This window comes from Struthio camelus, chromosome 10 (assembly GCF_040807025.1).
Source record: "Struthio camelus isolate bStrCam1 chromosome 10, bStrCam1.hap1, whole genome shotgun sequence".
Lineage (NCBI taxonomy): Eukaryota > Metazoa > Chordata > Aves > Struthioniformes > Struthionidae > Struthio > Struthio camelus.
In genome coordinates this window covers 22,984,064-23,007,723 of record NC_090951.1, presented here as the reverse complement: position 1 = coordinate 23,007,723, position 23,660 = coordinate 22,984,064, and the positions used below count along the sequence as shown (strand labels likewise).

The following is a 23,660-nucleotide window of genomic DNA, read 5'->3' as shown; positions in this document are numbered from 1 at the left end:
TGACTCCTAGAACTCACTGCCCCAGGGTGTTGCTGAGAGCAGAGGGCTTTCAAAGAGTTCAGGACTGCCTTTGCCATGCTGGCTGTGGGTTACCAGGCTCCAGTGGGTGACACAGACTGAATCTCCCTATTTTCCTCGGATCTCACATGAGTTCGTTGTTTATCAGTGAAGTTATCTGTCAGTTAAAATTGCCTGTTTGCAATTTTTCCAGATGAGATTCAGTGCTCTGGAGTTGATATCTGGGTCCTGCAGGACCCCTGTTTGCTTCCTCTGTGTTTTTTAGTGTCCTGGAGGGCAGAAGTTGCTGAAAGGTGCCTGCAGGGATTCTTGGGTGTTGGGAGGAATACCCAGAAATCTGGTTTGCCTGTACTGACAGCTGCCTGGCTATGATCACCAGGCAGCAAGAGCCTCTGGAGAGCTGAGACTGGCTTTTAATAATGAAACCACGCTATGAGTCAGTGCTGGTCATGTATCTCAAGGCAGAAATTGCCCTTCAAGCCCATAATTGGTAGGCACAGCCTAGGGGGGTAGGAGGTAATTGTAGTCTGACTTTCCATCACTCTGGCAAGTCAACTGCTCTCATCTTCTGGATCAGCCTCTCTTTCCTTCTTCCCTGGACTGTCATGCCTCTTCTCGCTTGCTGCTTTACAGCAGCAACTCCTTCTCCCCGTTTCCTGCATTGTCTCTTTGCCTTCTTGTATTCCTCCTTTTACTCTTCTCCCTCAGCTTGTTTGTATTCCCAGTAAAGCCACAATGTCTGTGTTCTCCTCCTCCTGCCAGTCTGTCTGCTTGTCTTTGTAGTACATCAGCTTGGCTGCCCCACTCAAACCCAGTGCATTAGAGGTGAAATTTCTTCCTTGCCCCAGCATAACAAATATATTATCTGAAGCCAAAGCAGTATTTCTGTAGCTAGAGGCATGTCTGCATCTGTGTACAGGCAGAATCAAGCTGTCTGCGGGTGCTTTGGGCTTGTTGAACAAGTGGATGATCTGATTAAGATACTGAATTGATTTCCATACTGCCAGCGTGCCTTACCTGATGGGAATTTCCTCTCAGCAGGGCATTGCCCTGATAGCCCCTCGCCTAGAGCTGTCTTGCTTAGGCGGGATGGATGCAAGTCCATCCTTGTGTATTGTGTGCATATACCAATGGGGCCAAAAGTGCTTTGGAAAGGTGGTTAAGGAAGAAGGATGTCTCCTGGGCATGGACAAGTCCTTTCTCTTTGTTTCCACATCGGTTGCATTTCATATCTTTTCCGCAGATTCCTCGGCTGGTGAAGGTGGTCTTGGAGAGTTCACCTTACTTCAAGTTGATCAGCCCCAATGACGTGTGTCATAAGGTAGCACCTGGCATGCCCTCAACTTTCCGCATAGTTTTCACCCCTGAGGAGAACAAGGTGAGACTGCAGGTCCTGAGAGCTTGGTGCCTCAATGGAATATGAACTTGCAGGGCTGGATTCAGAAAGGGGATGTGGCATGGGTTTTGAGGAACTGTCCTAATTTCAGTGGAGATGCATGGGATCCGGAACAGGGGGAACTCTCCCCGTGGTGAAGACTAGCCTCTTGCAGGCTGGAGGCTCTCTTACCTGTTTGAGGCTGTTCTTTATTCTTGGAGCACTTACTGTAATGTCTATTGGCTTTGGGGGTGAGAAGTCCTCCCCTGTGCATGGAGGGGGCCTCTCTAAGTGTTGGTTTCTGGCCTCACTTAATTGTTGCATGGTCCTGGGTTTGTTCCCCAGGTTATAAAAATGAAAATCTATATTTGTGACCTGTTATTTGAAGGACCCAGAGTGAACTTGATATTTGGGGGAGGGTCACCACCTTTGAAAACTGGAGTCAGCTTAGTGTCTGCTGTATTGGGCATCCAGTAGTGAGACAGCTGAACATTAGGTCTAAAGTCACAATTTTTTTTAACCTGATGCATGCTGGTTACAGCCCATGTCCTGCTGCATGAGGAGGTCTGCTGTAGACTGGTTGTGAGATCTTGAGCTAGTTGCATCTTGGCATTGCATGATGCTGTTAGACACTGCAGGGGGATTGGCTGGCTGTGCTTTTTCTCCCTGAGGAACTTGGGCTTTGGAGAGGGAAGATGCACACAGAACACAGGAAAAAGACAAGGGATGTGGAAAAAGTAATTTAGCCAACCTTCTACTCAGTGGTAGGGGCTTTATTATGGTAGAAAATACTACAGGAACAAATAGAACCAGGGAAGGCTTTTCTTTCTGCCATCTGGCAACCACTTCTGTGCCTCACTCTGGACCAGAGAAAAGAAGAAGCTTTCTCAAGCCCTGTATTTTCAAGCCTTGCAGCTGTGCTGTCCCTGAGGACACTTGCCTATGCGCAATCCAGCTGCGAGTCTAGGAGAGGAAGTGCTGTGCCTATGGCAGGGAGCAAGTCTAGCACAGAGGTGCTGAGCTCTAGGTGTCCTTAACTCAGCGGGAGGTCAATGTGCTGCAGAGGGCTCTGGGAGACATCTGCCTGAAAGAGCATGTATAAGGAAAAATGAGCAGGTACAATCTGCCCTGCTGTGTCCTTACAGATAAACACACATTGCCCCAAAGCCTGTGGCCAGTAATACTGGCGTACCTGTACGAAGACGCAGCATATTGTGGTGATTGCTCTAGCAACTGACACCTCTTCCACACCATACATACACTAAAGCACGGTTTTGAGGTGTGAGTATTAGTGCTGTGCCCCTGGCAAATCTGATCCTCAGTGCTATGATGAGAAGGGTCAATACTGTTATCTGAAGGCTTGTTTGTACAGCAGGGGGATTTAGCATGTAGCAAGGAGTGGGGGAAGCATTGCAGGGAGACTAAGACAGGCAGGCAAATTTTTTTATACCAGCATCCTACTAATTCCTAGCACTGTTCTTCCAATGGCCTCATTGGAGAGGCAAGGTTGGGGGTAGTTTTGAGCCAGCTAATATTCCTACATGAGGACAGAGGGGCAAGATCTCTTTGGGACTAAGTGTTTTCTTGTCTTTCATTTGCTGCTTGGTTTTCATGTAACACTATATGCTGTTTGAGGATGGGAAAGACATAGAAAATTAAAGAGGAAATGCCCCAAGGTCCCCATCTCCCTATGCCTGTGGAATAATTTGTTCCTCTGGAGGGACTGCGAAATTATTTAATATCATTAATATTTAGGGTGAAAAGTATGTTGGCCTAGGGCAGTTCTCCAAACTATCCAAATGACACAAGAGCTTAATCTCATCGAGGTAGACTTTGCAAAGTATTCTGGTGCTTTTAAAATATGATTTATTAGTACTAATTAGTGGGTATTCATTTTGGGGGTGGAAGAGGTAAATTGCTGCCCCTGAAGTGCAAAGTACTGCTGTTCAAGTTCAGAGAGGCAGCAGAGCAACACGCAAACATCACTGCAAATAGAAGCAGAGAGAAATAACTCGCTTCTCAATCCAGAGAGCAGTAATGTTCAACACTGTCCCTCGTCTTGCTTTTGAGATGGCCAGAGTATGAAATGGGGAGCTCTGCCAGTGGGAGGCCACTGCAGTTCTGGCAGATATCTAGGCAATAAACAGGAGTGGTAAACTTGGCTGCCCACAGCATGCTGAACTTTTGTGCCTCTGACCACCTGCAAGGTCACCTTCTGCAGCAGGTTCGGTGGTCAGATATGTCCCTTGGCTTAGTCCAAGGCAGCTTCTTCGGCCAATGGGGTATCTCAGGATAGAAAACACCCTGCAGCACACCCCTTCTTCTGAACTACCTTCTTGGTCCTTTTTGTGCTCTTTGCAGTGGTTGTGGAGAACATCAGGAAAGAGGTGCTGCTCAATTTGTACAGAATTTTATAGAAATCAAACACTATCTTGTACTTGCTGACGCATGAGTCAACAAAGCGCTGGAGTGCTGCAGCTCAGCTGGAAACGAATCAGTAGTGGGGCCAAGAGGTGCAGAGCACTTTACAAAACCCTTCAGCAAAGAAGCAGGCTATGGGAGATGGCTCTGTGAAGTCATCTGTGTTGAGCTTGCAGTTCTTTGCATGTGGAAGAGATGTGTGGTTTGGTTGTCGAAAGCTTATGAGCACAACCCTTTACCCCTATTGCCTCTCTGGGGTAAGTCTGAGTTCAGTGAAGTCATTCCTGATTCATGGGAGTAAAGCACAGAGCAGAACTGTGGCTAAGCCCTAAATAAAAGGAACATGAGTTGTTAGTGGTTGAAATGCCATGTGCCATGGAGCCCTTTCTTGAAAAACGAGCCATTTCCTATTGTCTCGTAGTCATTTGGGAACATGCCACATGATTGGGCTGTCAGTAAGTAAATAAATAGCTGACATGTATCTTTGTTTATTGGCACTTGCATTATAAATATGAAATGCTGATTTTCTTGTTGGGCAACATTTCCAATTAGTTACTCTTGCTGCTTCTGATTTACACATTTCTGTTTTATGGCTCCAGTTGTATAGTGTGGGTGTTCTCGTGCCACCGTGTGTTCCCGGGTGTCTTTGCATTATGGTCTGACAGTCTCTGCCTAATTGGAAACCATTGCAGAGCTGACTGGCAAATAAACAACAGATAGGCTTGCTTACATTTATGTGTGTCCTTCAGGTTTGTTAATAGATTACCTTAAAGGGAAGAAGGAAGCAAGAGACATATAAAAATATGGCACAGATTATTCTGTTTCTCTTGCTTTTTGCTGTAGCAATGGCACTCAGGCAATACCAGTTCAGCCTAAGGTTTGCGAAATTCATTACTGATGCCCAGTGGAGACTGAATTAATGTTCACTGATTAATATGGAATGTGACAGGACAATGAGTTATTGCATTACTGAAATTAACTGCTTTAAAATTCAGTTCAGCCCTGTTAGAGATGTTTTGTAGCATATAGAAGCTATTCCAAGTATACTTTTGAGATAAGACTCTTGTGGAGGAGGTGAGGGGACAGAAGATCAAGGCAAATGACCCTGCACAAGGTGAACTGGGGGCAAATGACTAATTTCAAAGCATTCTGTGAACTGGTTGCTGAGGGAGGTAGTAAAGGGAGGGGGGGAACCCATTCTCATGTAAGGCTGTCTTCATGCTCCAGTGTCTGTCTCTCCTCTCTTTTAATGTCCCTTATTTTCCAGCCTTTATGGTGTTATGGTTTCGGCAGTTTTCAGCATTCCCTGCTTGACTTACTACATTACCTCATGCTAGAAGCTGTTTTTTTTTCCTAAGCAGGCAACTGCAAAGATAACTGATGCTAAATACTTCATTAAATTATGCAGCTAAACTGACATCTCTGTTTCTTGGCATATTGAACAGTTAGGTTGATCGCACTAGGACAATAAAGTTAGTCCAAGTTTGCAAAGAGCCTGGAACAGCTCTATGATACAAGCCGTTACTTTCACTTCAGTGGCTGTTAATTCAAATGCCAGTGGTGATGCTTTGAAGGCTAAAACTTGCAAGTTATTGCTTACCAGAACTGAATGTTAAGAGGGGATGTGCCATCATACAATGATCTGTACTTATTTTCCTAGGAACTGGGGGAGGTGTGTGGAGGATGTGGTCGTATTTTCATGAAAATCTAAGAGTTGTGTTTATATCTGATTTAGACTATAAAGTATTTAAGTGATGCAATCCCTCTGTCTCATCCAGGCATGCTTAACTAGAAGCCTGTTTTTAAACAGTTTAAGGGGGTTGCAGCTGTGAAATAAACGTGGATTTTAAGCTGCTTTCAACAATATACTTGCGTTGTATTAAATGCATCGCAAATTTGGTGTGCTGGTAGCACAGGGAGTACTGCAGCCCTCATTTTCACACAAGGGAGGGTCATTTCCCCTTTTAAAAGCTTAAAGGGACAGTGAATTAATAGTAGCGTTCTGTCTAGTACTTTTCTTCCATTGGTTTTCTCTCCATTTGGCCTGACACTGCACTTGCCCAGTTTGGGGTACCAGAGCATGGCTGGAGGGTTAGCAGGCACTTAGGGACTTTGGGTCGAGGCTGTGTCAGAAGTCCTGGGAGGCCCTGGAGAAGGGACTCAGCACCCAATGCACCTCTCTGCTCATGTGTGGAGCCGAACAGCAAAGAGGTATCCTTCCCTCTCAAGGCTTATCTCCATGAGGCTGAATCCTTGTTACTTAACTTTGCCTTCATGTACCCAGAAAAGTCCCTTTCTCTGTAGCAGACCCCCCCTCGCTGCTGTACAGGCAGTCCCAAAGCCCCTCACTAGTAATGAAGGCGGGAAGGTGGCCTATGTTTGCGCTGAGGGGATTTATACCTGAGGGAGGTATTTATTCCTTGCAGTCTTATTTACATTGCTCTTGATCCACTTGCTCTTTAGCAATGACAATGAATTTGAAAATGATTGATTCCCCCCCTCCCCCCAATACCTCAAATTGTAGAAACTTCTTTTTTCTTTATCCCTCTGCTGATCTGAACCCCTTGCAGCCTCCTGTCCACCTTGCGTCTGGAAGGGAGAGATAAGTAAACGAGGCATGCCAAGACTTAAGGCATGTACCTTTCAATTGGATTTACAATGCCAATATTATAGTAGTATGGCCAAAATGACAAAAAAATTAAGATATATTCTTCAGTTGCTAATGCAGTTTCTGAAAATCTAAACAGTCCAGAACATAAAGTACCCATGTAACGGGTGCTTTAAATTCACATGGGCTGCCCTTAGCTTTTATTTTAGAGGAGTTAGGCTGCTGCAAGATTGAGTACAAAATTGCAAATTCAGGAAGGTTTGCTGAATATCACATTTCAGCAGTGCATTTAGTCTTCAATTCTGTGGGCAGCTTGCTATGGCTCCCTTCCTGGTATTTTATCCTTCTAGATATGAGAAGCTAAAGCCCTTCTGCAGTTTCCAGTGTGAATATTTGAGATCTGTGTCCATAGAAGATATTTTTCTTTGTCTTGTCCTGGATGTGACAGCATTTGTAACTGGAACCTTAAACCCCAGCTGAGCAGGTGGTCGGTGTGCGATGAGAGCAGTCAGTAGGCGTTGTGACTGTTACCTGCTACTTTAGTGCAGTTGTATGTGTCTGTGCCTCCCTTGCCTGAATGTCCCTTCTGGGCTCAGGGACCTTAGCACAGGTAAGAGAAGGCAGAAACCCCATGTGCAGAGGAATCTAAATGCAGCTCTAGTTGAGACAGTTTGCAGCTGTGTGAGATTCCTAAATCAAATCTTCATAATTTACTTGAAGCAGCAAGAAGGCTATCTCAAATGAGTTAAAAGCACCCAGAAAAAAGGATCAGAACAGCATGTGTGAGTGATAAGATGCAATTTCTTTATCAGTAACAAAGCTACTGGGAGAAATGGTTTCTGGCCCTATCGCAGCAGTTTGACCAATCATTTCAGTGGAAGGAAGATATTTTCAGCATAGTGGTATTACACCATACATCCTGAGACCAAAGTGGTCTGCTCAATCCTACAATGAAATGATTGTGATGGTTTGACTTGCTTTGTCATCACTGAATGCCATACAGTTGAGATTAAATGTCCAGCCCTGTTCTGAACAAGCAATGACTTGAAATAGCAAGGTTGAATTTGATGTGATGGGGGGGCATTTGAGCCTACCGCCTGCCTCAGGTAGGCACTCTAACAAGATGCCAAGTCACTTAGCCTAGAGAAGTTACAAGAGAGACATGATTAAGGCGTAGACCATGCCAGAATTTCCTGCATAGAAGTGAAACCATCTTCTCTGTCCCCTAAGGCTAGGTTGAGATATAAAGGAAAACCTGAGATTAGATGCAGGAAAAACTCTTTGTAAGGGTAGGGTAGAGGCTGCTGAGAGAAGGGGTGGAGTTGCTAGTGCTTTTAAGTATGTGTCAGACAAGCATCTCTGAGAAATAGTTTGGGTAGAGAGCTGAGCCCCTTCTGGGGTAGGGAGATAGATCAGAGAGCCTTTTTAAGTTTTTTGGGTTTTTTTCCCCCCCTTCCCCCAGCCTTGTCATCGATAAGACTCTAGAGGGAAAAACGCACATGCACCCTATGCTTGCTTGACATCCATACAACTGCTGTTGTATCCAATGTGTTCAGAACTAAACCAAAGGCTTATTGTTGAACATGCGTGTGGCTGAGTCCTTGTGAAAATGAACCTGAATATCCCCAGCGAAGCTACAAAGATGCCACTACGTTGCAGGGATTGGAGTTACGCTGTAGCACAGCTGAGTTTTTAGTAGTGTTGTTAAGTCTGCTGTAGTGATCAAAGCAAGTTCTTGTTACTGTTGTAATCCCATATGTGAAATTATTCTATTCTGGTGTTTCAGAATCAAAGTATCGGATAACTTTGTCCTCTGGCTGCATAAAGTTGGTTCTGCCAGCTTGCTGTGAAAGCACGTGAATCAATGGGATTATCTTGCCCCTTTGCAAGGTAACAGACCCACGCACATCATGCTGCTGGAGTGAAGGGTCATTAAAGTACGAAGTACTAATACATTACATTATTAAATGCTGCTGTTATGGAGTCACAAAAAATAGTTTTCCTTCTGCTTCCTCCTGCCCTGGGGACAGTACTGAGTGCACTGTGCTGAGGCTGTGTTTCTTTCCCTGCAGGATTACTTCCACCAGGTCACCTGCATCACAGAGAGGGAAAAGTTTATTGTGCCTATCCGAGCTATAGGTGCCCGAGCTATCTTGGACTTCCCTGACCAGCTGAACTTCTCTGTCTGTCCAGTCAAGTACACTACCCAGAAAACTCTGCTGGTTCGCAACATTGGTAACAGAGAGGCCCGTTACTGCATCAGCACTCAGAGGTAAAGGAGCTTGGCATCTTGTCCATGCAAAACACTGTCATATGGTAGTACAGAGCTAGCCAAGAGTAATAAAAAGGAACTAAAGAGTGTGAGCTACTGTGTTGCAGCCTTAGCTGGTAATGGGTCAGAGATGTGGGGTTTTGCAGTCATTCACTGCATTTTAAGCATGATACAAACTTTGATTAAAATTTTGCGTGCTGCAGGGTTTTAAACCAGTGGTGTGTGTACCACTCAGCATCTTGGATCATGTTGGATTGAAAGGAACAAACATAGGAAGGGAGCTTGACTGCTCTTGGTTGGCTAGGATCCTGCATGGCAGATAATGCTAGGACCTCGAGTTCATGCAGACCAAATACAGCGTTAGGAAATGGCCAGCTATAAGCTGGTGAAAGAGCCATTTAAGCTAGCAGCTGTGTCTATGTTAGCAAATAATTCTGTGCAGTTAGAGATCAGTAGGGCAAAGCAATAGATATTGAGACCCCTACATCAGCACTCTGTGGTCCAGGGGCTTGACTTTGCAGTATGTTTGGTCTGGTCCCCTGGACTGAATATCCTCCTCATGCAGATGTTTGAAACTGAAAGATAAATCAGTGATTTGGACCCTCAGGAGTTGGAATATGTTGCACACCTGGAGGGAACTTCCAGTAATTTAGTTTGCAAGTAGCAGAACTGCTCTGTAGACTGGACCACTGCAGGAAAAGTGTAGGCGCATGCTTCGAAACTGCCTTACAGCTCTGAACCAGAATGCTAAAGAGGGCACAGACAAAAAGATGCAGCAAAAATCTGGTGCGTAGCGGGAGCCTTTTCTTTTAGAGCTTTATCTCCCCCAGGTTTCCTGGAGAGTGCTAAATGTTAGCTAACTTGCAGCCACCTGCTGGTAAGTACCTGCCTGAAATAGATAGTGCTATGGCCAATTGTACCAGCCAAATGGCACCATATTCTGTGGCACCATTGTCTGGGTGCACCTAAGTTGTTTCGGTTTCTTCCTCTTGCCAGCTGTAGGAAAACAGGGCTTAAAGAACTTTACTGCTCTCCTGTGACCCAAGAGGATCTGAGGAGCTTCCACCAAAGCCTGGCAAGGCTAGTGGAGCGGGCTTCTGGGATGCTGCTTTTCCTTCTCTGTGGTCACTTCCTAAGGATCAGCCTGTTCAGCTAGAAGGATCAAGTCACAAAGGAAGGAGCATAATGCCCTCTCAAAAGGGAGAAGATCCTACTGTGGGTCTCATTTATATGCTGCTTCTGCTGAAACCTTATAGCAAGGGGAAAAAGATAACGTGGACAGAAAAGCGGGTAAAGAAACAATGGGTTTGCCCAAGTAGGGCCAGTGGTTATCTAAACTAGAGAAAAGGCACCCAAGTGTCTTTTCAGCATGGAAAATATAGCAGGAACTTGTAAATCAATACACAGTTTTCCTCTGGGGTTTCCAGATCCAGTTGTTACCACCTAAATAAACACCTAGTAAGTATCTAACATGTTTTTCAATACTTAATGACTATTCTGATAGTCAATGATATAGCATATGTTGAATCTTGCTTAATAAGGACTTAGAAATGGTTTCCTGAGTTCAGCAATCAAATGTTTCAGTCTTGATTTGCAGTGAGGAAATGTGACGCATTAGAAAAGCTTTATAGTCTCAGACTACACACAAAACTTGGCAGACTTGTGAATAACCAGATCGCATGTGTACAAAGATCAAAAGCTGATATGAGATTTCCCTTGTAGTCAAAGTTGAGGGAATCTGTCATGTCTTCCACTTCATAATCATCTGTTTGAAATTCCAATCTGGTTTTCAAAAGTTCATTTACATCTTTGAATATAAGCAGTGGCCACTTCTTAATCAGAAGAAAATACTGCTTTCTTTCAGACTTCTTTTTAAATACTGAGAAGTTCTTGTGTTTGTGCTCTGCATCTTTTTTTTTTGCCTTCCATGAGTGCAGTGCAATGTCATAAAGAGTTCTTCAGTAGAAGCTTTTACAAATGTAATTCCTGTAGTGTCTGTCTACCTACCATCTGCCTATACACCTATATACACAGAAGTATAGGAAATGTAATGGGAAGCTTGGGGGAATATGTGAAGAAGAATGTGACTCATTTTAAAAGTGTCACAGATAGAATCATAGAATAATTTAGTTCGGAAGGGACCTCCGGAGATCGTCTGGGCCAACACCTTGCTCAAAGCAAGACCAACCAAAGTTGGGTCAGATTGCTCAGGGCCTTTTTGTGCTGAGCTTTGAATATCTCCAAGGATGGAGATTATTTTCCCACCTCTCTGGGCCCCTGTTCCAGTTTTTGATCCCCTCATGGTAACGCTTTTTCCCTAATATCTAATCAGATTTTCCATTGTTGCAACTTTTGTTCATTTTTCCCTCATGTCACTGTGTGTGTCTCCAAGGTGAGCCTGCTTCCATCTTCTCTGCACCTACCCTTGGAGGAATTGTAGACTGCAATAAGATCTAACTTCATCTTCCTTTTCAAAGGCTATACAAGCTCAGTTCTCTTGATCTCTCCTCATATGTCCTGTGCTCCAGCCCCCAAGCATCTTGGTCTCTGCTGGACTCATCTACTCAGCAATGTCTCATACTGGGAGCTCCAAACTGGGCACAGTATTCCAGCACTGGTATCAAGTGCTGAAGAGGGGAATAATTCCTTCCTTCAGCCTGCTGGCTGCACTCTTATTAATATAGGCCTACATGTGGTTGGCTGCTTCCCCTTCAAGGGCACACTATTGACCCATGGTTAACTTGTTGTCCAGCAGCACCCCAGGTCCTTTTCTGCAGCGCTGCTCTCTATCCAGTCAGTACCCAGCCTGTAGTTCTACTCAGGGTTATTCCATCACTGATGCAGGGTTTTGCATTTTCTGTTGCTGAGCTTCATGAAGTTCACATTGGCCCATGCTCTAGCCTGTCAAGATCCTTCTGAACAGCAGTCCTGCCCTCCAGTGTGGTGACCGCTCCCCCCAATTTGGCATCATCCAACAAATTTTGAGCATTCCTTCCTGATGTCCTGGACCTTGCAGCCCAAGGTCTGGGTGACTATGTCTGTCTTTGAGGCCTCTGATGTGCCAAAAGTGGTCACTCCAGTTCAGCAGTAGGGACCATGTCATCTGACATGTCATCACTGTGTTGTACCACCTCTTGCAGTCTCAGGTAGTGCCTCTGGGCCTTATTCTATGTCCATGACAACTGCTGCATTACTGAGTCTCTGCTACCTCTGTTAGCAATGATCAGGGTTCGGTTCCATGCTTTGAAGTGTTATGAGGAGTTGCTCAGATACCTAGTGCTGAGCTCCCAGGTAAGGCTTGTGGTGCTAGAAACCTGAACAGAAAAGATTTGGTCACCAGCATGTCTGACAACTTGGCTAGAGAATCAGGCCAATACACTGCTCTGTAGGTTAATATATCATCAGCTGGCCATTCTCTTTGAACTAATATGTCTACACAGGCTTCCATAAAAGACAGGCCATTCCCCTGCTAATGTCAGGGGATTAATTTCCCTGATGTAGAGAGTGTAACAAAGGCTGCATCATTATTAACAGCAGAGGTGGTGAAGATTTGGTTTAATGTGCCACTAATTCCCCTGAATGACTTTAGTAATAACATGATGATGATGATTAATTATCATCATGGAACACTTAAAATTGTGCCGGGAGCTTTGGAAATGAATGAGTTATGTTTCCTGTCCTGGAGAGCTTAAAGTGTAAATATGATATGCAGTAATCAAGAGTTATAGCCTAGGTGCTATGGGGAAAGAGTGCTGGGCTTAAAGATTTAAATTCAGAAAAGCTTTGGTCTATTCCTGTTCATCAACAAATTTAAATGTTTGTTAAATATATTTTTAACTTTTGCTGAGTAAGAACGCAGTGTTGTGTTAAAGCTAAAATTAACATCCCATAGTAGCTTCTTTATTGATATGTACAAATACACATGCGTATGAGAGAAGTAGAGGAATTAATGGAGTTGAAGGGAAGTGGAGATCTGAATCTCAGGTTAGAGATCTTTTGTCTAAACTTGACATCCATAAATCCATGGGCCCCGATGGGATGCACCCCCGAGTGCTGAGGGAGCTGGCGGATGTTATCGCTAGGCCACTCTCCATCATCTTGGAAAGGTCATGGCAATCAGGAGAGGTGCCTGAGGACTGGAAGAAAGCCGCTGTCACTCCAGTCTTCCAAAAGGGCAAGAAGGAGGAGCCAGGAAACTACAGGCCTGTCAGCCTCACCTCCATCCCTGGAAAGGTGATGGAACAGCTCCTCCTGAAGGTCATCACTAAGCATCTGGAGGACAAGCAGGTGATCAGGAGTAGTCAGCATGGATTCACCAGAGGGAAATCATGCTTGACCAATCTGATAGCCTTCTATGACGGAATGACTGGCTGGATAGATGAGGGCAGAGCAGTGGATGTTGTCTGGACTTCAGCAAGGCTTTTGACACTGTCTCCCATCACATCCTCCTAGGTAAGCTCAGGAAGTGTGGGCTAGATGAGTGGCCGGTGAGGTGGCTTGAGAACTGGTTGGATGGCCAAGTGCAGAGGGTTGTGGTGAATGGCGCAGAGTCAAGTTGGAGGCCTGTGGCTAGTGGAGTCCCCCAGGGGTCAGTCCTGGGTCCAGTCTTGTTCAATATATTCATCAATGACCTGGAGGAAGGGACAGAGTGCACCCTCAGCAAGTTTGCTGATGATACTAAACTGGGGGGAGAGGCTAACACACCAGAAGACTGTGCTGCCATTCCGAGGGACCTGGACAGGCTGGAGAGGTGGGCGGAGAGGAACCTCATGAAGTTCAACAAAGGCAAGTGCAGGGTCCTGCACCTAGGCAGGAATAATCCCATGCACCAGTACAGGCTGGGGGCTGACCTGCTGGAAAGTAGCTCTGCCGAGAAGGACCTGGGAGTGCTGGTGGACAACAAGTTAAACATGAGGCAGCAGTGTGCCCTTGTGGCCAAGAAGGCCAATGGTCTGCTGGGGTGCATTAGGCAGAGTGTTGCCAGCAGGTGGAGGGAGGTGATCCTGCCCCTCTCCTCAGCCCTGGGGAGGCCTCACCTGGAGTACTGTGTCCAGTGCTGGGCTCCCCACTACAAGAGAGACATGGCACTCCTGGAGAGAGTCCAGCGGAGGGCTACCAAGATGATTAGAGGGCTGGAGCATCTCTCCTATGAAGAAAGATTGCAAGAGCTGGGCCTGTTCAGCCTGGAGAAGAGAAGATTGAGAGGGGATCTCATCAACGTGTACAAGTATCTGAAGGGGGAGTGTCAAGAGGATGAGGCCAGCCTCTTCTCCGTGGTGCCCAGCAACAGGACAAGAGGCAACGGGCAGAAACTGAACCACAGGAAGTTCCATCTGAACCTGAGAAAAACTTCTTCACTGTGAGGGTGACAGAGCATTGGAACAGGTTGCCCAGAGAGGTGGTGGAGTCTCCTTCGCTGGAGATATTCAAAAGCCGTCTGGATGTGATCCTGGGCAATATGCTCTAGGTGACCCTGCTTGAACAGGGAGGTTGGACTAGATGATCTCCAGAGGTCCCTTCCAACCTAAACGATTCTGTGATTCTGTGAACGTGTAGACCTATCAGCTGACCCCTGTCTTATGGATTCCTTCTGCCTAGCTCTCTGAAATATGGCCTTTATTATGCATTCACACAGTTGAAACTGTTTTTGTTACTGCCATTTCTGTTTTCTGGCCTGGACAAATCCAGGTTCTTGTCCACTCACAGGTCTGCTGTAGATGCCACTATTTCCTAGTCCATTGCACTGCTCATATGTTTCTTTTCATCCTTTCCGTGGATTCCCTTCTCTACGGCATCAAGCATGAGCTATCTGCTTTTGCCTTCAAAGCATTTTCAGCCTACCTCTCCTCCTCACCTTTCCTCTTAGTCAGTACCGAGAGCTCAGCTCTTACCTAGTCAGTTCATGACGACGTTCCGCACTTGTTGGCCATTTATGCAAGGACTCAAATTCATCTTCTGTTGTGCATTTCACTCCAGGGAAGCGCTCTTCAAGCAAATCCATGGGGCTGACTGCAGTTCCTTCTGCAGAGCTCTCCTTTTGTCATGGTACCTACCAGAGAACATGACACATCTTGACCACTGGTGAACAATCCATTATGCAGTCTGGTATTGTCTTGTCATCTCCTTGTGCTCTGCCTGTCCATACACCGTTCTTATTGCATAGCTTGGTAATAAAAAATAATAATAGTATAAATATAGAAACTCTCTCCCTTTCCCTTTCTCATTGTTAAGGCAGGATAATGAGTTTCTTCTCTATGACATTCAGGAAGATAAAATGTCATTCCAGTGCATTTGAGTTGAAAATGGTGTCTGGAAGCAGATCTCTATGCAGCACTGCCTTTTTAACTCTATCTTTGACATTGCAGGCACTGTGCTATGCCATACTACAGGGCTAGAGAGGATCACTCAGTGATAGGCACCTCCATTTAGGAATGTTCCTACCAAAGTCTGAAAAGCTGAGGAAATTGTCCTACAAGACACAGAACCAGGAGCCCGCTTGCATCCTTCTTTATAATACTCATGTGCTGCTCTTGCCTTTGTTTCTTTTTCCCACCTCTGATGTGCAGGGTGCAGACCATCTGAAAATATGAAGTTCTGGAAGGCACAAGACTGCAGCTGGAGCCTTGACTCTTCTTGGACTTGATTGCAGAGCTAACATTGTGAAAATAGCTTAGGAAGAAGTTGCAAAGTGTTTTTGTTTCAAGGTCTCTGTTCCTCTTTTCCCAAAGAGACCTATGAGCTTGTGTGAGAAGGCCCAGCGGACCCCTTCTGGTACACAACTGCATTCAGAAAAATGTTCTGCAAGCATCCTCATCACCCTTTCCAAACAAAAGACATTTAAGGTCCTCTTTGGAGTTAGTGCTCCTTGAAAGCCCCCTCAGCTCCTTGAGAGTTGTGATTGCTCCACTGCATGAGGGAAGAGAGCATTTGACCAAATTAGCCAGATGCCACAGGGAAATGTAGCAAGTAAGAATCAGGACATTCCAGCAAGAGAAAACGGATTTGAGTCCAGTTATGAAGCTCAGCCCTAAACTTTCTCTTTCCGTTCAAAATCTCTTTTTCAGAGATACCTCTTGCTTTGTCCAGTCTCTGCCTCTAGGTTCTGTTTTCACATTTTTGAGCCCTCAGCCTCCTAAACATGGATTCATATCCTTGGATGCTCTTTGTACCCTGTGATATCCCTCCCCTATGCCTTTCTGCAGCACTTGGTGCCTAATCAGAGAAAGAGGGAAAGACAGCTGGATGATGCTGACTGCATGCAGTCACATTTCAGCACAGAGATGGAGTCTTGGATACTTTACTGAGCAACAGGCTCCGCTAACAGAAGCAATAATATTGCTCGACTTTGACAGCTTTAGCATTATTAAAATTAATACATTCTCAGATTAAATGATCTTTGAGGTTTTCCTCCAGTAGGTCTTAATAGACAGATAAGGCCATTCAATTACCAGTAGATTTTACTGGCACTAGAGACTTCCTTGGGGCAGGAGGTAGCTCTCAATAAAATGATACAAAAGGCTGCAGATTTTTTTTTTTCCTCGAACTCAAATGACTTTTTATAATGCAGATTAAGGCACTATTAGAAAGAGAAAGCTAATTTGGGGACAGAGCAAAAGGCAGATGGTAGTAGATTAAACATACGGTAGGACTTGAAAAGGGTTATTGTATTCTCCTTATATGATGCATTTGCTAAACATGGTTGTAGGAGAAAAGGTGGCAAGATGATTTGAAAGCCTGATTCATAAATTTGCTAGCTTTTTTCACTCTTGTCAGTTACGTTCCTAAATTATGTCAGGAGTATTCAGTGTTTGGTATCCTCATGGAACATTGCGTTTGCCCAGTTCTGCAAAGAAAGAAAACTGATGCCTGGTGGAAGTATGTGGGATGTAAATGCCGAAATATCTCATTATGAAATTGTTTACGAATCCAGTATTGATCCCTTTCTGGAGAGCAATAAGAGGCTGGATCTCAGCAGGTGCCAATCAGAAGGCCTCTTCTAAAATAGTATGGCTAGCTTGATTTAAACAAGCTGGGGATCTAATTCTGGCTGCAAGGGACCATTGGGAGATTTCAGCTCTGGACCTGCCAAAGTTCGGATGTACAACCAAGCAAACAGATATACTTAAGTGTGCCAGAAGAAAGCAAGCTAATAAGTTATCTTTTAAAAGATTTTCTGCCTTTTAGGATCACTTGCGATTTGTTAAAAGGATACATCTAAGAGGACCAGAATTTTCTTAAAGAACAGCTCACAAATGATGCGTAAAACTCCAAAGTTCAGCCTGACAGCTTCATTTCTTGCCGATGGTTTTCATCTTGATTTAGCCATTACAATGTGGTGTCAGTTAGGGATGTTTCCTTACCAACAAATTTTATCTGTGGATTACTGGGAACAGCTTGATGGTGCTGACTGAAGCTTAGAGAAGTCAAGTTTAACTATGGAGCTTGCATCTTTTGGGTCTTGGAGACTCAGGTGAGCATGAGGGAACAAAACTTTTGTTCCAGCAGTAACAGGGTTGCCTTGTGGATGGAGCATGGGTTGAGATGTAGGAGATGCAGTCTGTTTCATGCTCAGTTCCTCGGGGATCTAAAGTAGGCCAGAGCATGCCTACCATCTAATTTGACCACCAGTAAAGCACTAAAAACCAACAACTTCTGTCTTCCAAATGGGGCCTTGCAAGAGCCATGAAACCAAGCTGTCGTCATCCAGAAACACATTTCATCTGACTTGTCCAGAGAGCTATTTCTAGGCATTAAAGTATGGAGTCTTACATCTGTTGACCAAGAACTCTTTACCTGGTGACAAATCAGAATCATTCATGGTATGTCCAAGGTGTGCCAACGTATTTTCATAATTAATTTCTAACACATTGCATGGAACTTGCAATGTGGCTAGTGGGCCAAGCAAATGCAGTTACCATTTTGGATGGCAATCTAGAGTCTATTTCCATTGCTTGTAAATGCATATAACAACCTCCTGTTAAACCCACAACGATATGTTCCTGTTAATAACCTTTCATTAGCTAGAGGTTTAATCATTCAGGCTGTAAATGGGATACTTCTTCTGTGTGTCTTGTTTCGATGCTGTGGTATCACAGTAGCTCTAATCTGCACTTGCACCGATTCAGATTTTTCTGATTGTTCCTTTTCTTTACAGCAACTCTTGTTGAAATGCTGATAAAGCATGCTATTTCTTAGGTTAAGACAGGAGAATTTCCAAGTAAAAAGAATGAATTCTGTAAATTAGCAAATACTAATTATTCTCTCTGGTCTTTCTAGCGAGACTTAATCTCTGTATTTGATGGCTGTAATCTCATTGGAACAGATGTGGACTTATGTTTGTATCTTTTGAGGTGAGGTTTATAGGTTGCAAGATTGGGAAGACTTTTGAGGAAATCATTGTCAAGTTTTGCAAATAGCTGCTGTGATCTCTTTGCTCTTCAAAAGCAGTTCTCTGATTGTGTGGCTGTTTTACCACTGCTAACGATTGGACTCTTGAACATCACTGCATGGAGATAGAACTGGATGCAGGGCATCAGGCCACTTTAAAGCATATGATCTTTTGAGGGCTGGGTCTCTTCAGAAGTGAGAGTCAGTGAGGTCTGTTTCTGATCCTATATGTTTTGTCTTAGCTCCACTAACTTGTTTGCTCCTTGCTTACACAGGTGAGCCGAAGTGAACCAGTCCTAGACCTTGAGGTATGCAGTCTCTAGATCTCCCACAATAGCCCTAATATATCTTTGTGTTGCAGCCCTTTCTCTGTCGATCCCTCCATTGGGACTCTAGGGATTGGTGAGATCATGCAAGTAACAGTGGACTTTCACCCACTGGAGGCCGGGGATCATTTCAGAGCCCTGATAGTCCACTATGACACAGGTAAGTGCTGGTGAGTGCATGGTGAACGCTCTACTTACTTCAAAACGGAGCCCTTTTTTGACCGGAATAACGTTAAGCTTGCTTTGCAAACAACTTCCAAAACTGTTTTAGAACCTCTGAATGTTTCAGTGTTAAGAAATGAGCAGTTAAGGGACGTAGGCTGAGTCTGTCCTTGTTCTGTATGTCCTGTGCCACTGTGCCCTGGTCCCTGCCTAGGGGTCCCCTATGTCAGCGCCATGTTGTCTATGCTGCACCCACCCCCTGCCCATGACAGTAATCTACGAGCCAGCATGCTTACCTGTCAGGGTGTACCTGTCCTGTCTCAAACTTACCTCGAATAGAAGTGAAGGCAAAGGTAGCTGGTGATAAAGAAGTCATCAAAATGGGTCCTTCTGATGATGAGATCTTGGAATCCTGTTTTGCTGGGAATTCTTGAGTGGAGGAAAGGGAAATATTGATTCTCCTTTGCAGTGTGTGTATGCATGTATGTGGTTTTATGCCTAGATAATGCTGTGTATCTGAAGTGTAACATAGAAAATACCTGTCTCTTATCGCATTCTCTTCAGTACCTGCTGCCTTTCATACCTCTCTATGCCATATACTACTTCTCTGATTTGCCACAGACCTTTTTACATTGCCCTCTGCCCATGTGCATCCTATGCTTCACAACATCAGATCCAAAGTACAGCGGACTTGAGGACTCTCGGGATTTGGCTGGAAGTATTCACTTCCTCCTGAGATCAGGTGTAAAGTTCATAAGGGGATACGAGAAACCAAGGTCAGGCATAGGAGTGCTATCAGCTTTTTAAATTATTTTAAGAGTGAATGGGAAAACTCAAAGTGGGACCAGTTAAAATGTTTCTGCCAGCCTTTGTTCAGCAGAAGAATCTTGTGATGCTGAACGAGAGAATTTCTCAGTTGCAGCCAAGTATTTTATGTGCAGCTTTTTTTGCCTGGAGGAGAGCTTTCCTTTTGTCCCTATTCCTGATCCTTCATCCTGGGAAGTGTGATATCTCAACCTAGCTGATACTGTGAAGCTTTAGCCCAGCAGTGAACTTGTGTGGGGTTTTTGGTTGTTGTTTATCTTGAGTTTGTGCAAGCTTGTAAAATGCTCCTGTATCTTCCAAACTATCTGCGTAGTCTTATAGGATGTCACAGCTTTGTTCAGTATTTGTCAGGCTCTCACATACCCACAGAGAACAGTTCATGCTCAGTCCAAGAAGCTCATGGGTTTGGATCACAGTGTTTCTTGAAAACCACTGAAATTCCAGACAAGCAAAAAAAAGTGCCTCATCTGTGGGCATTGTCCTTTGGAGTTATTAGAGAAAGTACAGGATAAATTACAGACAGGTTCTTCTCTGTTGTAACTCAGGGTTGATTACCCTAGAGGCTAGGGCTGTGGGGTTATATTTTGGGAATGAAAAGCCAGAGCTAAGAATCAGGGCCAGGATCTTCACGGCCTGATTTGAAGACATGGGTGGATCTTGTTCTTACTAGATGGAAACACCCAGTTTCTTCATAGTCAATCTTTGTGAAAGGGATTTGCATGGATAGGCCACAGTAATCAAATCAGCAGCTTGCCCAAGAGAAGGGCAACCTCCCTGGATCTGGCCTGCTTCTAGGAGTGATATGTGCACCTGAGAGGCTGAACCCAGGACTTCCTGAATATCAGTATGGTACTACCTTTGTTCTTAAGTACCAAATTGAGAAGGAGCGCAAAGGACGAATTAAGGGATTATCTCTTTAGCTTTGAAGCATGCAAATAAGTAGTAAGCTGCTGAGATTAATTGCAGAATTGATTAAAAGTTTCAGTTTCAATCGGTCTTAAAAGCTGCCTATTGCAGGTACAGTGCAGAGCACCAAACAATACTACATGACCTCATGTGGCAGCCCCTAGCTAATTTGTCCTGCACAAAGTCAGGCTCCCTGCAAGTCACATATGAAAAGCAGCTGTACTACTCTTTCAGAACCACCAACAAACTGTTTACTGTGACATAAAGTGCTAAGAGCAAAACGGCAGTTTTGGATGTTGGGAGGCATTTTCCTTGCTTTACTGTGTGTCTGTCTTTACTTGCTAACCCACAAGTGGCAGTAATTCTTAATGGATCATGCTGGCATTGGTGTGACTTGAACAGGATCAGTTGTATGCTATATTGTTTATTATTTGCTAACATTGGGTCAAATCTGTCCTTTGCATTGCTCAAGCAAACATGGAGCGCTTCACTGTGACTGTAGTTTTCCCTTTACATATTAATTGGTTGCCTTTAAACTACAAGTCCTTTACACTGTCCTGGTTGGGAAGGTCTGTACTGACCTTGGGTATGCTGTACAAACTTTTTTATGCTGCGCAAGTATGAGGAAAACGTCTTTGCAAAGAGCATAATCACTTACAAGGAAAACTTGCCCTTTAATCCTTTCCATGTCCAAACTCCTCAAATTCCCCCATGTAAATGAGTTTGGGCTGGGATTATTCCAACCCCAAACAGAAATGAAAATGGCTTGGGATGTTCTGTAGCTCAGAACATCCGTATTCATCACCCTAATTTTAAGCCTCAAGTTATAGCATCAAGAAGGCTTCTGCAACCTGCCTGGCAAACATACTGACTGGTTTGGAAGCAGTTTTGCGCTCGGTGCCACTAGAAGTCTAGTTGGTGGCTTAGCCTTTTCCAGGTGACTTTTAGCCCACAGCACGTGGAAGTGGGGAAAAAAAAATTACGGTGTTAAGTGAAGTCCGAAGGCAAGTCAATATTCGTGAGGGCTGAATTTTCTTTTAGCTCTCAAGTGATGCTCAAGTGAGATGTCCAAGCGGGTTCCATTGAGTGCTGTTTGTACATCAGATCCAGTCTGCTGCAACCATGGTGTTTGCTGCAACCTAGTAGTATGGCACAAGCTTGGTGTAGGAGAGTGAGCTGTGCTCCCAAACACATGGCTAAGAAAGCGTGTGACATTTCTCAAAGCCATGCCAGAGATGGAAAGCAAATTTACTGGTCCCACAGTGTCTGGAAACAATGACATTTCTGGCAGGTGCTCCACTGAGGTAGAGGTGGCTACCAGAGACAGACCTGCTGCAGAAAGGAGGTGGTGGAGAGGCTTTGGGAAGTGTGGAAGGAGAACTGCTTCTCTGCTCAGAACTCACTGAATCTGTATTAAACTCCTTCCTGATACAGTAGCTTGATTAAAATATGATGAATGATCCTCAAGGTGTAGGACCTGATTCTGTGACTGCAGGGCCTTGTTGCAAGGTGCTTCTAGTCTGGGAGATCTGTTGTGCAGCACTGAGATTTCTCTGTGCAGCTCTTACCCATCAGTGTCCTCCCCCCCCTCCCCACCCCCTCATCCCTTGGGATTCCTTTGTCAGCACAGGAAACTTCGGTAATTAGCAGAGCCCCACGGAGCTAGTGCATGGCTGACAGCCGCTATGTGCTGAGATGCTTTTATTGCTGTCAGTGAGAAGAGTAATTATGCAGATCACTTTCCTTCGGTGGCTCTGAGACACTAATGCAGGAGCAAAAGCCTAGGGGCAGGATCATCATGCTCTTCAAAGTAAAAGATCAGAGACAGGACTTGCAGGTGAGTTTTAGGAGACAGCATATCTGAGAAGAGCCAGCCCTCAAGCAGCAGCGTCTGCTCCATTGCTGTCCTGCCTCCTGTTGGATGGAGAGCTCCGGAAAGCGGCTTCCCCAGAAGAGAGGCAGCATGTGGCTCAGGCAGTAGTTCTCCGTGGTTTTAATCCCACTGGAAGCCTCTAGCCTAGTGCTAAAAGCCAGCTGAGGAACCATCTGGGTAGTTGACAGATTAATACCCTGTTTTCCCTTGGCTTCCAACACAGTTTACTGGAGGACTGACAATCCCTTAGCAAGAGCTCTTCTGAAGCAAATATCAGCTTGTTCACTGTGGATCATGGACCCAGAGCATTCCTCTGCGGCTCTGCGTGCTCAGAGCAAGGAAGGGGCAGCCTGGCCTCAGCTCCTTGCTTAACTGCTTCAAGGACTGGTGGCAGTGTCTTCCTCTGGCTGTAGTCATCAATCAGTTTGGATGAGTTCTGCTGCCCTGAGTTAGTTATTGCAGCCTCTGGGTTCCCTGTAGGAAGCAGATGAAGCAGTGTCCCCTCCTGAGCCCTGGGGCAAAATTTGCTCTCAGCCAAATTCAGGTTATTCCTGTACAGAAGAAGAGAGCAACTAAGTACGTTTCTCCAGTGCTGTGCGCTAGGAGCTGGACCCTGCATGGTGCTAGTTTTCCCCTGCCTGGATCTGGGAAGGGCAGCCTAGCTGCCTTGTTTCCCCTTGCCTCTGAGCTTTGCTGCCTGGCCTAGGAACTGCTGGGTTCTCGATATCCTTTCCTGCTTGCTCCTTGCTAAGTGCTGGGCAAGCTGTTGTTGGCCTTGTGTTTCCCAGCATGGAGCTGCAGAGTGAAGCAGCACAGCCTGGCCCATGCTATCTCTTCCCTGCTGGGCTGCTCCCAACTCTCTGGCAGATCTGGAAGCAAAAGTCTTCCCATCTCCCCCATAAAGTGCTTTTTCCAGTGTGCTGGAGGCAGCTGGGGCGATTTTAGTCCCAAGGCAATGACAGATGGGCATACTGCTGAAATCGGGAGGCAGTTTCTCTAGGTTGTATTGATTTTTTTTTTTTTATTAAATGTGTAAAATATATAGTTAAACCCTAGCCTGTGGTTGAGACACCTATTATAGCATGTCTCAGAAGCACTAAGGCAGTTTTGCTAGGAGCCCAGACAGATATTTGGACGGGCCTTTTCTGCCCTTCTGGGAGCATGGGAAGGTCTGACCCAGACCCAGCTTCTCCGGGCCGTGGGTTGCTGTGTCCTGGAAGCCTCGCAGCAACCCCTGCCTGGTGCCCTAATCTCCACTCGTAGTCAGTCGGAAGCCTCACAGGTCCCTATGCTCCCTGCAGGGAGAAAGGCAGTCCCCAAAGTTAACTGATAGCCAGGTGCTTAGTACATCACTGCAGGGGATTTCAGTATTGAGTACTGCAGGGTTAACACGGTTGGACTGATTTCTACCTCTGTGGGACTGCTGCTATAGCTGTTACCTGTGTTAGTGTCTGGAGTGAGAGAGATCTGCGAATCTGATCTTTTCT

At 45.1% G+C, this 23,660-nt stretch overlaps 1 protein-coding gene across 1 annotated transcript in view; it reads left to right on the top strand.

Annotated features, from left to right (window-relative positions):
• HYDIN (HYDIN axonemal central pair apparatus protein) overlaps nt 1-23,660 on the top strand; it is a 181,490-nt gene that overhangs the window by 5,316 nt on the left and 152,514 nt on the right. Inside the window, exons 4-6 of the mRNA XM_068956343.1 lie at nt 1,262-1,396; nt 8,495-8,694; nt 18,443-18,567. Coding sequence (XP_068812444.1) covers nt 1,262-1,396; nt 8,495-8,694; nt 18,443-18,567 — 460 coding nt within the window. The remainder of the gene's footprint in view (nt 1-1,261; nt 1,397-8,494; nt 8,695-18,442; nt 18,568-23,660) is intronic.